Source organism: Rutidosis leptorrhynchoides, chromosome 2 (genome assembly GCF_046630445.1).
Source record: "Rutidosis leptorrhynchoides isolate AG116_Rl617_1_P2 chromosome 2, CSIRO_AGI_Rlap_v1, whole genome shotgun sequence".
NCBI lineage: Eukaryota > Viridiplantae > Streptophyta > Magnoliopsida > Asterales > Asteraceae > Rutidosis > Rutidosis leptorrhynchoides.
In genome coordinates this window covers 9643744-9659079 of record NC_092334.1, presented here as the reverse complement: position 1 = coordinate 9659079, position 15336 = coordinate 9643744, and the positions used below count along the sequence as shown (strand labels likewise).

The window sequence follows — 15336 nt, the reverse complement described above, 5'->3', positions numbered from 1 at the left end:
TGCGACTGTTTATAAATACTGAAAATACTAGATTTATATGCGTGAGTTTCATTTGCTCCCTTTTTAATTGTTTTTGCAAAATATATTTTTGGGCTGAGAATACATGCACTTTATTTTAAACGCAATGGATACAAGTACATACTAAATTCTACACCGAGTTTGAACCGAAAATCCCTTAGCTTTGGTAACTAGTAACTGCCGGTTATAAGAACTGGTGGGCGCGAGTAGTTATATATGGATCCATAGGGCTTGATATCCCCGTCCGAGCTAGAGCACTAGCCTTTTAACGGACGTATGCTATTTGAGAAACGTACACGTTGGTTTGTGTGTATTATTAAGATGATTATACAAAGGGTACAAATTATATATACGTTAAGTTTAGTTACCAGGGTGCTCAATTTCGTAGAATATTTTGATAAACGTTTCTGGATGAAACAACTGAAATCTTGTGATCCACCTTTATGTACAGATTATGCAAAACATTAAAACTATGAACTCACCAACCTTTGTGTTGACACTTGTTAGCATGTTTATTCTCAGGTTCCCTAGAAGTCTTCCGCTATTTGCTTATATGTTAGACAAGCTATGTGCATGGAGTCTTACATGGCATATTTTTCAAGGAAACGTTGCATTCACCAAATCATCACCATGTATCTTATTTTGACTGCATTGTCAACGGAAGTACTATTGTAAACTATTATTTACGGTGATTGTCTATATGTAGAAATCATCAGATGTCGAAAACCTTTGATTTAAATATTCATTTATGGCGTGCCTTTTCAAAAGAATGCAATGTTTACAAAACGTATCATATAGAGGTCAAATACCTCGCAATGAAATCGATGAATGACGTGTTCGTCCATATGGATTTGGAGCGATTGTCACACCTTACGAACATGTAATTGCAACAGCACGACTCTTCGGAGTGGAAGATGTTGCATGTTATGTATCACATTGGTTCATGTCTCAAAAGTATATAAATACGTATTCCGAACACATCCTTCCTTTGCCCCATCGATCCGAATGGTCGGATCCAGGGCCCAAGATCTTGAAAATCGTAAACCCTCAATTCAAAAGAAAAGAGCACCTGGACGCCCAAAAGGTACCGATCGGATTCCCTCTCAAGGTGAAGAAACTAAAAAGAAAGTAAGAACATGTACTCGTTGCAAACAAGCAGGTCATAACCGAACAACATGCAGCGCTTCTTATGACCGAACCAGTGAATCTACTTCTCAGAGGGTTAAAAAAACAGCCTCAAAATCAAAGTCAAAGTCGAAAGAGAAAGTCGAACCTTCTCAAGCTTATCAGTGTCAATTTTATCAAATGTACGATTTAGACCAGAATTAGTTATTTGTGTTTAGTTTATCCAAGCTTATGAGTCTCAGTTTGTATTTGTGGTTTGTATTTGTGGGCAATTAATATTGTTTGTATATGTGGGTAATTAATATTGTATACCCAAGGCGCAAGGACACAAAAACAAAGTTTGCGTCTGCAACTTAAACAAATGCAAGACGCAAAGATAGACATGTAACCAGACGCAAAGACGCAAAACCTGACGCAAGGACGCAAAAAAAAGCTTGCGTTTGTACTTTAATTAGACGCATGGACGCAAACAAAACCTTGCGTCTGACATTTTAATAGACACAAGGACGCAAAAACAGCCTTGCGTCTGTCCCAGATTATTTACATTCAAAATTACACGTTCTACTAAAAATAAAAACTGTCCCAGATTATTAACAACTTAACAACCTTTGGCTCGTCCTTTTTTGGTGGTGGTTCCTGTGTGTCAAAGCGTGCACGGAAGAATGTTCTTGCCATTCGAATTCTATACTCCATAGCAGCCTTTTTAGGGTCTCCAATGTTGTCAATCTGATTCTAACTAAATACTATCCTCTCCATATGTATGCAGACCCAAAAACCACAATCACCATGGCCACCACTCTGCATCGGCACATACGGTGCATCCTCAATCATCAACTCTATATCTTCTTTGTTCTCATAATAGTCAACAATTTCACTATCCTGCTTCTTGTTAAAGTAATCTATAGCCTTCAAATAGATCGGCAAGTTGTCTGACACGTTTTTGAAGACAGCATCGAGTTGACATTTCTCCAAACAACCCTTTAAACTATCATACACCAGTACTTTCTGTTCATCTAAGTTCAAAGATATTAGTATAAAATGTTCAGGATCTAAAAAATGTACTGGTATCAAAATATGCAAGCAAAGAAACAAATAATTAGCAAAAAAACATAAATACGCAAGGACGCAAGGTTAATCTTGCGAGTGACGCAAGGACGCAAGGTTAATCTTGCGAGTGACGCAAGGTTGATCTTGCGTCGTCAGTAATGCACACGCAAACACGCAAGGTCTATCTTGCGAGTGGAGCAAGGACGCAAGGTTGATCTTGTGTCGTCAGTAATGCACACGCAAACACGCAAGGTCTATCTTGCGTGTAGCGCAAAGACGCAAGGTTTATCTTGTGTGAACGCAAGGACGCAAGATGACCCTTGCACCTATATCAGTTTACTCACAATGGATAATTGATGTATTTTAGCACTAACCTTATCACATTCTGCCCAGGATGGATAAAGGTCATCACTGCCATCCCCAAGACCAATCAAATACATATAATCTGGGGGATTGGATTTAATGATCCCCTCTGAGCCAGGATTGGTTGTACCCCCACTCTCCTCCCCCTTTTGAGTGTCATCATCATAAAAAGACTTGAATCTCTCTAGTTGATTGAGGAAATCCAATGGCATAATCGTCCATCAAGAACTAGGTGTATAACCTACAATCGGAAACTGAGGACTCGAGGACATCTGGCTAGCTCGGGGGAGAAACCTCTGCCGAAATCTCAACAGGAAGGTAGCCCATCCATCAATATGCTATAATCAGAGCAAGTTGATCATGATGTTAAAAGCAAAAACGATTAATAACACAAAAACAGGTTGGTTTAATAAACAAACTTACTATGTTTTCCAAATAACCAGAGAATGTCATTCCCAATAATCGTCTCCAAAACTCAGCATCAAGGTAGAGGAACGTTTCATTCTGAAAAATGAACATGCAACGCGTATCTTGTTTATTGGAGATCAGTGATTTCAAATCTTTTGCTGGCCCAGCATGCTTCCTTTGATCTCTCCATGCATTAGGTGGTGGTAGTTGCAAAGTTTCTTGATCGTTTATAAATTTATCAACCATGGACCAAATTTCTTCCTCACTAACCCAATCCTTCTCCTTCCTTTTTCTCTTCTTTTCCTTTTTCTACAAAAAAAAAAAACAAAAATATATAAACCATAAAGATGCAAGAACTGTCTTGCGTCTGTCTAATGCAGATGCAAACATGCAAAAACTGTCTTGCGTCTGTCTAATGCAGACACAAACACGCAAGAATTGTCTTGCGTCTGTCTAATGCAGACGCAAACACGCAAGTGGGTCTTGCGTCAATGAAGACGCAAGACGCAAGGAGGGTATTGCGTCATATACTAACCTCAATCTGTTCTGGTATATTAACCAATGGCAAATCAACAGGTTGCACAGCCTTCTCAGCCTCTTTTTCCACAGACTCCACAGCCAGATTCTCAGGCTCTTTTTCCTCGGACTCCACAGCCACCTTCTCAGCCTCTTTTTCAGTATCCAATGGCACCACATTCTTAGCCTCTTTATTCTCTTGATGAGAAACCTTTAGCCTTTTTACTCTCGAGGCTACTTCGTCTGACAACTGCATAATGTCATAAGTTAGCAAACATACGCAAGGACGCAAGATATAGCTTGCGTCAGACAAGACGCAACACGCAAGCAATTATAATGACCACACACAAAGACGCAAGTAAAACCTTGCTCTCGGTGGCAAACACACGCAAGGACGCAAGACATAGCTTGCGTCAGCCAAAAAGAAACACGCAAGAAATTTTAAAGAGTACACGCAAAGACGCAAATAACACATTGCGCCTGGTGGAGGTAAACAAGCAAGCAATTTTAAAGACCACACGCAAAGATGCAAGACATACCTTCTCCAATGGTTTTCTATACCCCGATGTTGTGAAAGGGGAGTTTAAAACACGAGTGGGCCTTCTTTCTCTTTTCCCACGTCTAACAACCCTCGAAGATGTATCATTGTCAGAGAAATATCGAGGATCCACACATGAATCTTCATTGGCATACTATAATTAACCAAAGACGCAAAAAATAAGTTAGTAATGAAAACGCAAAAAAGATCCTTGCGTCAATGTCTTGTGTCTTGGTAACATTCCTGGTAACAGGCACAAGGACGCAAGGAAGGCCTTGCGCCTACATTTTAACCCAGATGCAAGGTCGCAAAATAATCTTGCGCCTAATTTACCTGATGGTGTTCTTGTTCCATTAAACGTTTTTCATGATCATCAATCTTCTTTTTACACTCACTCAACTCCTTTTCTTGATCATCCACCCGCTTAGTCAACAAATGTACCAAACGCAGAAATTCCTGCAAATTGGGATTCGGTGTTGGATGAGGAGTGTCTGAGGTCTGCTCTGACTCCTCATGCAATAATTCCTTCAAATTGCCACCCACCTGCTCCTCAAATTGATTATCATCTTCAGTATTTTCCTCCTCTTCAACAACCTCTCCTTGAAAGTAAGATGAACTTTGGATCCACCACTGACAAGCTCTCTCAATCTCAGATGGCTGCAGTGAACGAAAAGGTCTCTTTTTCTTGGGACAATCATCCTGAAATGAAGATGAATATATTAGTAAATATAAACGAGACGCAAGCACGCAAAGGCCACCTTGCGTCCAAACGCAAGCACGCAAGGTTGATCTTGCGACACACGCAAGGACGCAAGGTTGATCATGCACCTGGAACATATGCAAGGACGCAAGGTTAACCTTGCGACGAACGCAAGGACGCAAGGTTGAACTTGCGACCGACGCAAGGACGCAAGATTAACCTTGCGCCTTCTTGCGATACACACTAACCTGATCTGTTCAATATTAAATTGCTGTATATACTTAGGAAATGTGTTAACTAACTGTTATATGTAAAAGTTTGAGATAATCAGAGACTGTAAAGGTTTCAGCAGATGAACGCTTCCAAAATAAAGCTCTTGGTACTCCATCCTTGTCAGGTTTGGTTGCAAAACTCTTAATGGTATGACGGTATGCCTCGAGGATCCAAATCTTAAATGCCCACATAAAACCAGCCAAAGTGTACGCCTTTCCACTCCCACTCTCTAATTGGCTTTCCCGAACCTCAAAACCTTCACTAACCGCTGAGTAAGTAGCATCCCAAATACGAGACCCCTATGGGTACGCGTTCACCTTATTGAAATCTTCAACCAACCACAGAAACTGTTTATTAACTACATGTATCCCCTGCTTCCCCATAAACGCTCTCTCTACGATCAAAATTATAGCTAATCGAACGATATCATCATCACTAACCTTTACATCACCTTATTTTTTGATCAGGATGTTTTGTATATCATTAACCAAAATGTTGCTGGCATCGGCATGCTTTGGAAAACAACGCCGTCTAATGGGTGTCGTCTTAGATTCATAATTGCGAGGGATGTAATGGACCATGTCTGTCCAGGATCCAAACAAAAAACTGGTTACTAAACAAAATTCACGCCGACCAAATCTAATCATAAAATTAGGAGAAAAAGAAAACCAAGTATCTTGTTGCTCTTCCGGGTACTTAGTAGCATCTAATTTTGATGAACGCTCACATTTCTGTTGGAGCATGGCATGTACTAGTCCAGGATCATTACCCGTGTATGAAAGATCTAACCAGGGACCAAAATATGTACTTCGGAATAATTTTTCTTGATTTTCAGTCAAAATTTTCTTGACCTGAGGTATCACGGTCAACATATTCTTCATGGTCAATTTACCTTCAACATAGCCCTGTAAAAGTGAGAAGAACATCAGCAGACAAATCAATCATACGCAAGACGCAAAACAAAGCTTGCGTGCCATTAATGACGGACGCAAGGACGCAAGGTTAACCTTTCGTGCATCATGCAAACTATACGCAAAGACGCAAGAGACACCTTGCGTAACCTAGAACAAAGACGCAAGTACGCAAACAAAACTTTGCGTCCACATGAAAGAATAACCATATGCCATACGCAAAGACGCAAAAAAAAAAAACTTGCGTACATCCACATGTCCTACGCAAATACGCAAGGTTACCCTTGCGTCTATATATCAACCGAGTTTTACAACTTAAAATAGCAAAAAGTCCTGGGTATCGTATGCAATCTCAATAATATACAAACAAAATCACAAAATACAAACAAATTTCATTGACACATTTTAACGAACAGTTGGCATGCAAAAACATTGTTTGAGCACAAAGAACGAAGAAAACTAACATAGATCGAATAATATAACATAGATCTAAGAAAATCTAACCTGTTCTTGAGACATAATGAACGATGATGGTGATTCGATGATGTAGGTGGCGTATTAGTACTTTCGAAGATCGAATGATGTAGGTTGCGGCTTAGTGACGATGAAGATGGAAGGATGAACACGATGAAGATGTGAGGATGATGATAAAGATCTTGCGAGTGATTTGCGAGTGTTTGCGAGAATCTAAGGAAGCTTGATGACGATTTTGCGAGTGACGAGCGAATGGGCACCAGAGAGAAGCTTGCGTATGAGAGTGGTTTGTGAGGTGAACGGTGAATGCAAAGTCATAATTTAACCAGCTCTTTTTAGGCAAGACGCAAGGTCGCAAGGACGCAAGGACGCAAGGTCGCAAGGACGCAAGGCATCTTGCGCCTTGCGAGGGCAAATTGTAAAACTTTTTTTTTTAAAGCTGTCAGTCAACAAGCTTCGAAAAAATGGACATTTTGGTGATTATCCCAATAAACAAATGAGGTGAAAGTTATCACGGATTAACGGCCCAAAATCTTTTGGGCGATTTCTATGTCCAAGGCCCACAAAAAGAAAAGGAAAAAGTATGAGTAAATTTTTCCAAGTGAAGAAGAGAAGGTGGATTAAGGTTTAAAACTAGTCGAATAGCTAATTGTTGTATTTGTATAGTTAATCATATTATATGTGACTTATGTTTTTTGTTTATTAATTGATTACAAAGAGATATTCAACGATGATAAGTGAAATATAACATAGACACATAGTCCTAGAGTCTGATCTCGAGTGTTGTTTAAAAAATATAAAAGAAACTAATCTAAAATAATCTAAAATAATAGGAAAGGAAAAGAAGTTAAAAAAGATTTTGCGCTCTTAAAATTGGAAAGATAAGAAAAAAAATTACATGTATCGTTTTCTCAAGTTGAACAGAAATAGAAAAGAGACATTTATTGTATATCATCCTATTATATGTTTTAAATTTTGAAGAGAAAGTTTAAAGATAAAAAAATGTTCAAATCCTACTTCCACTTTTTCCCTTCAAATTTTGAAAACACATATGACAAAAACTATAATTTACTAGTATATATAAAAAGAAACTTCGTATAATCTCTTTTTTCTTCCCTTCTCTTTCTCTTTTTTTATTTATTATAACAAAAGTTAAATTAACAAAGCAGTTTAAATATAAACCGTTGGATGATCTCTTAACAATTAACATAGCGATCTAACCATTCAAGTGTATTATTGGCAAATATTTCATTCTTTCGAAGGTGGTTTGTAAAGTTTAAAAATAAATCGTTAAATTCACATTATTTATCAATACTAGCCTCCTTAAATATGAATAATAATTTTTTTTTATTCTTTGGTCCAATTGTATCAACGTGTTACGATATGTGTTTATAATTTTTTATATTGACATTTAATCTTCGTGAAAATTGTCGCTCTTATTCTCAAATTCTGGCTTCACCTATGTTCTTGTGTGAGGATTACTTCCTTTCTTATCTTGTTCTAACAAAAACATCATTAGTAGAACGACTAGATATGGCAAATCCGACCTGTTTGTCTTTATATATGAATGGTCAGTTAAGCGAATAGGCTTTTAATGACTCATGTACGATGTGGTTGCACCATTTGTTGATACCAACTCTATCTTACAAACAAGATACCAACCCAATTTCGGGAACCAAACATGACCCAGCGCTCCAGTGAAGGCCTTGGGAAATTATTCTTCTACGTGTGTGTGCGAGTTTTGATTTATTTTTATATTATTTATTGTGTAGCTTCAATGGAAAGTTATATTAAATAAATAACAAACATCCATCTATTACTCTCTATTAAATTTGATTATATCAAACTCATTAAGTTCAAATCAAACATGATCATAGTCCCGCAAATTTGCAGGATATAACATAGTTTACTCTAAAAATAAAAAAAAAACTATATATCACAAAAAGCTTACATATACAAATACAAAGTACTTTAAAAAATAACACACTCGACACTACCAAACTCCACATACTGCGGCACCACTGTATTACATATATACCTAAATAAAATCACACCTTAAATATGTAGCTAACCACAACCAAAATTACCACACACATGACACATCCAAACAATAGGTTAGGCACGAATGAAAACTATTCTTAAATTCTACAAGTTGAAACCCTAAATTAAACAACGCCAAAATAATAAAAAGGCTATATGTTGTGTACACAATTATTTTTGGACAAATATTAGATGGATTTTTTTTTTTAAAATAGTAATTTTTTTAATCAGACTTTCAAAATTTGAAACTGAATCATAATCGTTGCAAAAATGGTAAAATCGAACTTCCAAAGTTTGGTTTTGGTCAAACCCGAAGTTTGGAAGTTCGGTTTTGTTATTTTATTCGTTTCCACAGTGACTTGGCAGACAAGTGTACTAGGTTAGCCACCCGTGCCCTAAACCGAAGTTTGTAACTTCGGTTTTGCAGGCTTTTCAGCAAAACCGAAGTTTCAAACTTCGGTTTTGGTCCTACCATCTTTTGTTCACTTTTAACCCGAATCTTGCTTTTGCAGGTCGTAATCTATGCTTTTGTACATCTATTTATACCAGTTGAAACTTCATTTTCAATAACAACATCACATACAACACAACCACATCTCAAACACCTGAAACTGAGTTTTAATTTTCACTGAATTCAGTAGTTTAAAACTAAAAAAACACAAAATCACATTCTAAAAAAATGGCCAATGATGAGAACGATGGATGGGAATACCTACTTGATATTGATGATTCCGATCTCACTCAATCTGTATCAGTTTCAAAACTCACTCAAACCATATTGGTGCCCACTGAGTCGCCACCATTCCCCCAACCTTTAGAGTCCCCCCAACTTAACCGTCAAAAACAAAAGCAACCTATTTCACCACAACGACCTGTTCTTCGCGGTTTCGGGTCTAACAAAAAGAACAAATTATCCTACCGAATCCCTGGACCCGCTGGTGTTTTCCAAGATGCGTATGAACTTCGAAATAACGAGAATAACGTTGTGGATGACATGTGTACGCAAGATTTTGTAAGGGAAATAATCAACAGACCTGAAGCGGATGATTCGTTTACACTGGATCCGTGGCTACGCGCGATGGAGTTTGCATATCCGTACGGAGGTAAACAACAAAATTGTATACTCATTCTTGAAACCACAAGCCAACAGTTTATGTGTATTGTTGTAACTGCAGGTAGATCTGATATAGCAAGCATTTTGAGACAACGTAGAGTTTTACCAGCTGATCAAGTTGTTGGTGTTGTTAAGAATTGTGAGAAAAATTGTGTCGGTGATCTGTCTGTAACGCTCAAAGTGAGTTTACATCACTAACTTATGTATATTTTCATATTTGTATTGCGTTGACTAAAACAGGTTAATGTAACTATATTCATTTATGTTTAATAGGACACTACGGGTACTATTCGAGGAACAGTATCTAGCAAGATCATCGATGGTGTACATGGGAAGTATGAAGGTGTAAAAGGCATACGTGAGGGAGCTGTTCTGGTGCTACAAAACTGCTCTATCTTTTGCCCTAGTGTGAAGGTTAAAATCCTTAACATTACACGCAAGGCGTTAATTAAGGTGTTCTTTAAAGACGGTGGATCTACATAGAGCATTGTGTTGTTGTTCTTTAAAATAAACTATTGTTATTGTTGTTTTAAATAATCTATTGTTATATGTTGTTATTGTTACTTAAATTAAACTAGTTGTTAGTTTTGTTTAAAAACGATACTAAATGTATATCACAAACGCAACGAATTTATTAAAACAAGTTCAAAAGATAAACATTACAACCAAATCATCATAAAATACAACTAATCAGTGCCCATAACATACCCCACTTATATATCGCAGGTGATGACCAGTTCCACACCTTGTTGGTACAGATTGCCTTGTACTCCTGTGCGGTAGTTGTTCCTGATTTTCATCATCGCCTACAGTTAAATCCTCGACAGGCTCAACCTCAAGTGGGTAATCAGAAACACTCACGTCAAGAGGGCTTCGAGAGGACGAGGCACCTACATATGGTCGGATAGGGGTCCGAGAGGAAGATCCATGATATGTTTCTTGAGGGGTCTGAGAGGATGATCCAAGATGCGTGTTCAACGGGGTATTGTATATGTTTGGAGGGCTGTTAAAGACGTTCTGATGGGTATTGTAGACGTTTTGATGGGTAGTGTTTGTGTTTCGAGGGGTACTGTATGTGTCTCGAGGGTTAGGATAGGTTTGGAGAGGATCATGATAATGCGACTGATCACCGTAATCATAAGCCGGGAACTCGAAGTTTTGTGATGGATAGTATTCAAATGGAGCACTGTAACGACCCTACGTTTTCCGTTATCTTTTACCGTTAATTATTTAACGTCTGTTAATTGTTATTCATGCCACGTCATTTCTATGATCTATATTATTATTTTAGTAATAATATATTAATTATTGTGTGTTAAATGAATATTTGTATTCATATTTTAAATTGTACGTTTCTACGTGTCGCGGATTTCTATCCGGCGAATCTTTTCGGTTTTCAAACCAACGGTCAAGCTTTTGGGATTTTTAAATCCTAATTATTTTAAATATGATATTTTTATGTCATATGATTATATATAGTATTTATATATATTTTTCGTCGCGTATTTGTTATCTCTCCGGATTTTTAATCGCGTAAGTGCGTTTTCGCGTTTTGGGACTCGTTCGGGCTTTCGGGCCACAAGGAATTTACATTTAAGTGAGATGGCCCACCATGGGGCCCAACCCATCCCAATTTCGGCCGAAGCCAAGGGGGAGGGGATACCCCTATACACTTTGCATTTTATTTTCATTTTTCTCATTTTCAAGATTAAGTCATCAAAACCTAATTCTATTTTTGTGGTGCTCTCCTCTCTCCCTCCCCATTTGGCCGTCGCCATCCACTTCCCCAACACCATCAATCTTCAACAATTTTATAGCTTGGATCATCAATTGTTTAACACCAACGCATTACTCGTTCCGTTCTCTACGCGATCATACCAATTGTTTCTTGATTAGGGTATAAACCCTAACCCTAGAACTTTTAATTTTTCATTACTTTTCTGTATTTTGATGATTTATTAGTAGTATGATGATTGTTGATTGTTGTAATGATGTTTGTATGCATAGAATTACTCATAATCACTTGTTTTCGGTTTGATATTATTGGGACAGCAGCTTTTTCGTGTGTTTCTGACTTTGTGACTGATATAAAGGTTAAAATAAAGTATCTAGATGAGTTCCTCTCATCAAGACATTAATTTTAGACTCCGGATTCATGTCGTTTCGATTCCCGGAACCCTAGATATGATCAAAATGGTATTTTATTAAGATTGAATTGTGATTTTGGTATGAACCAGGTTTGGTCCGACTTTGTGACCATATTTGGTGACTTTAGGGTGTGTTAGGACTGATGGTGGGGCGAACTTTCATGTTCGGGTCATCTCAATCCGAGCCACGAATCACCCGTTACGTCTAAAACACGTTTTTGATTGAATTGAAGTTCCAAGTAGTGTAATGGCTGTACATCATGACTTGTAGACTGTTCTTGGGGTGTTCTTGAGTGCACCAAAGTGTCGGGTGGTTTGATTAGGCCGAGATATATGTAAGGCTCGTCGAAAACCGACACCCGGGGCTCAGAATACGACCCGATGAACTTTTGATTTAAAACTTGTGGCTAATTATTAAATTTATGATATAAATAATGGATTTCATTATCATTTAATTACTTATGGTAAAAGAAGTAATTATTATTATTTACAACTTATGATATATTTATTATATCATTTAATTTATACTTATGATTTAATTAACATTTTAATTAAACACATGATTAATAATACTTCATTATTAATGGAAAATACTTATTATAAGTATTAAACTTATATTATGAGATTATTATAACAAGACTTATAATAAGTATTAATTAATTATTTAATTATTATAAGGCTTAGTTATTATTTAATTATAATTTAATTATTAAATACTTATGATTTAATAATTATAATTAGAAACTTATGATATGATTAATAATTCATTATTAATTAATAATACTTATATTATGACTAATGTTTAATTAATTAATTAAATACTTATGTTATATTAATTATATCATTTAAACTTATATTAACTTTAATAAATCATTTTAATTTAATTAAACTTATGTTATGACATAATTAGACATATTTAACTTTAATATACGTTATAACTTATATTATTATTATAACTTACACTTTTAAAATTTATGTTGACTAGGTTTGACCAAGGTTGACTTTTGAGTTGACTTTCGGTTGACTTTGACTTTCAGTTGACTTTTGCTGACTTTCTAATTAAGGAAACTTTCCTAACTTATAAACCTTCCTAAAATAGCAACTTTCTAAATTTGGAAACTTTCCAAAAATAGAAACTTTCCAAAAATAGAAACTTTCCAAAAATAGAAACTTTCCAAAAATGGAAACCTGCTAAAAATAGAAACTTTCTAAAAATAGAAAGTGTGTGTCCGTAAGCTGTTCCGATCAAACCGATGCATATTGAGTATTGTTCTATGACTACTTGCAACATGTACAATAGCTATCATACTAAGACTTGACATAAGTTAGTTATTTATATCGACCTGCTTTATTTATAGGTCGGCATTGTGATCATTCCTGATCACTGTACTACATTTGCTGTTCGGTTAATTGTGTTGGTTACTTCATTACTATTAAGGTGAGTTATAGTCCCATTTTTCTATTTTAAATCTTTTGGGATGAGAATACATGCAATTTATTTTATATTTTGGACACATGTGGAAGTTGGTTTAAATTATTCATTGTGAGTTGAACAAAAATATTCCCTAGTCTGGTAACTGTAATCACTGGTTTCTACTGGTGAACGCGAATCCTATGGATAGATCTATCGGGTTTGACAACCCCATTTCGAGCTAGTCGCGCTAGCAATTTATAATCGGAATGTTTAGTACTTCGTAATTTGTTGTAGATACACTTGTTCGGTGTATATTATTTATTGTGTTTGGTAAGGGTAAATAAATGGTTAAGTGGTTACCAGGTGACTCACGGTAAATGGAATAATATTTTTATATATTTTCTAGCATATAATTTTGTGGTCCAAAAAGGAGTTTTTATGTTTTCAAACATAAATTTTTACGGTTTAAATTAAATATTGTTTGCAATATTAAACCTATAATTCACTCAACATTTTTGTTGACAGTTACTCGCATGTTTTATTCTCAGGTTCATGATTGATTGCTTCCGCTGTGCTTAAAGAGTCTGCATATTTATGATGGCAGCTTTTGTTAAACATTAACTTGCATTCTATTTTGATACATTTAATAGTGGATGTTGTTGACTTTGTTTAGGTCAACTTTTGGTTAAGTAATAATGTATGGTTTTTCTAAACTTACATATTATGGTAGGTTTCCTTTATAGGAAATCATTTTTAAATAAAGAATGCAAGGCTATTTGTCAAATTCAGATAGAGTTATGATCAAGCTGTGGGACCAAGATAACGATGGTCGTCAAGTGTACTTTGACGGGTCATTAAAGTTGGTATCAAAGCCAGGTTGTAGGGAATTAGGCTGCATTGATGTCGTTACCCGAGTCGATAGGGTGCACTAGTGAGTCTAGTCTACAGCCCGGCCTATAATGTATTATTATATGTGATTATTTGTATCGTATTGGTATGTATATTGTTATCATACATACATCCCTATTATGTTTTGAATCCGGGAGGAATTCCCATTCCGATTTAAACGTTCCGACTCTTGCAAACTTATCCTTATAAGAACACCTCGGGTAGTGAAACCGAGGGGTGTCATTCTTGACTTCTGAAATTCTCGACATTTCTATGTCATCTATTATGGTTATGTATATATAATGTTTGAGTTATCTTACGCGAGATGTCATTCTTGACTTCTAAATGCTCGACATTTCAATGTCAGCTATTATGTTTAGGTATATAACATTCTTATTATATTACATGCCTTTGTGCCGTTGTGCCTATGTGCTTTGGTTTTTGAACCGGAAAACGTCATTCTTGACTTTTAGAGATTCTTGGTACTTCGAAGACATTTTTATGTCATCGTTACTCCTATTCATTACTTTTGATGTTTTGTCTCTTGTGCTATCCTTAGCACATTGTTTAAGAAACCCTTTAAGAGAAATTGTGTGGAAATTCGAAGTTGATCGCGTGTCCAGACCTCATGTAGTGAAATTGGAATGGAACTATGAATTAGCGAAATATAATGGCATCAGGCCAACGTGATTATATTATGTTAATTCATAAAGAAGTCCCAATATTGTGACATGAGGAATAGAAGCGAGTCAAAGAAAATTTTTACACTACTCATTCAGAAATTCCAATGTATTACATGGGTAGGGAAAATATTCATTATCTTATTTGTTGATATACGAGAAGCTCATTTTAACCAGATTATCTATCTCATGCTCTATCCTTCATAACTCGCTTGTTAGCAACAGCTTCACTCGGGAACAGTTTTGGCCCAAGGACTTATGTCCTGATAATAGTCAAAACAACATTTAACTCATTAGTTTTCATGACCTCGTAACATTTGTTGGTCAAATGTCGCACGACGATTCAAGTCCTTTACTCGATCTTCCACGATCTTACTTCAACTTGTAACCTCTAAAATACAGATACTCTGTTTATCATCGAGAGTTTACACATTTGTTTAATTGGGCGGTTCTCACGGGATTTATGGGTGAATAGAAGTAATGAAATATTTTGTCATGTATACATTTTATAAAATCATACATGTATGTATGGTTTCAAATGAATAAATTTACCCTTACCTATTTTGGCTAGTATATACTAAATCATACCTCCAAAATTATTTTAAAACCACTCATTGAGCTGTTTGACTAAGTCAATTTGTTTTATATAAAATGGTACACGTTGTACATACTTCTAAATT

At 36.1% G+C, this 15336-nt stretch overlaps 1 protein-coding gene across 1 annotated transcript; it reads left to right on the top strand.

Moving 5' to 3' along the window:
- Positions 1-9092: 9092 nt before the first annotated feature.
- LOC139887585 (uncharacterized) lies at positions 9093-10010 on the top strand. The gene is made up of 3 exons (XM_071870659.1): positions 9093-9516; positions 9589-9707; positions 9801-10010. Exons 1-3 carry the CDS (start codon positions 9093-9095, stop codon positions 10008-10010), a joined length of 753 nt encoding a protein of 250 aa, XP_071726760.1.
- Positions 10011-15336: the final 5326 nt, after the last annotated feature.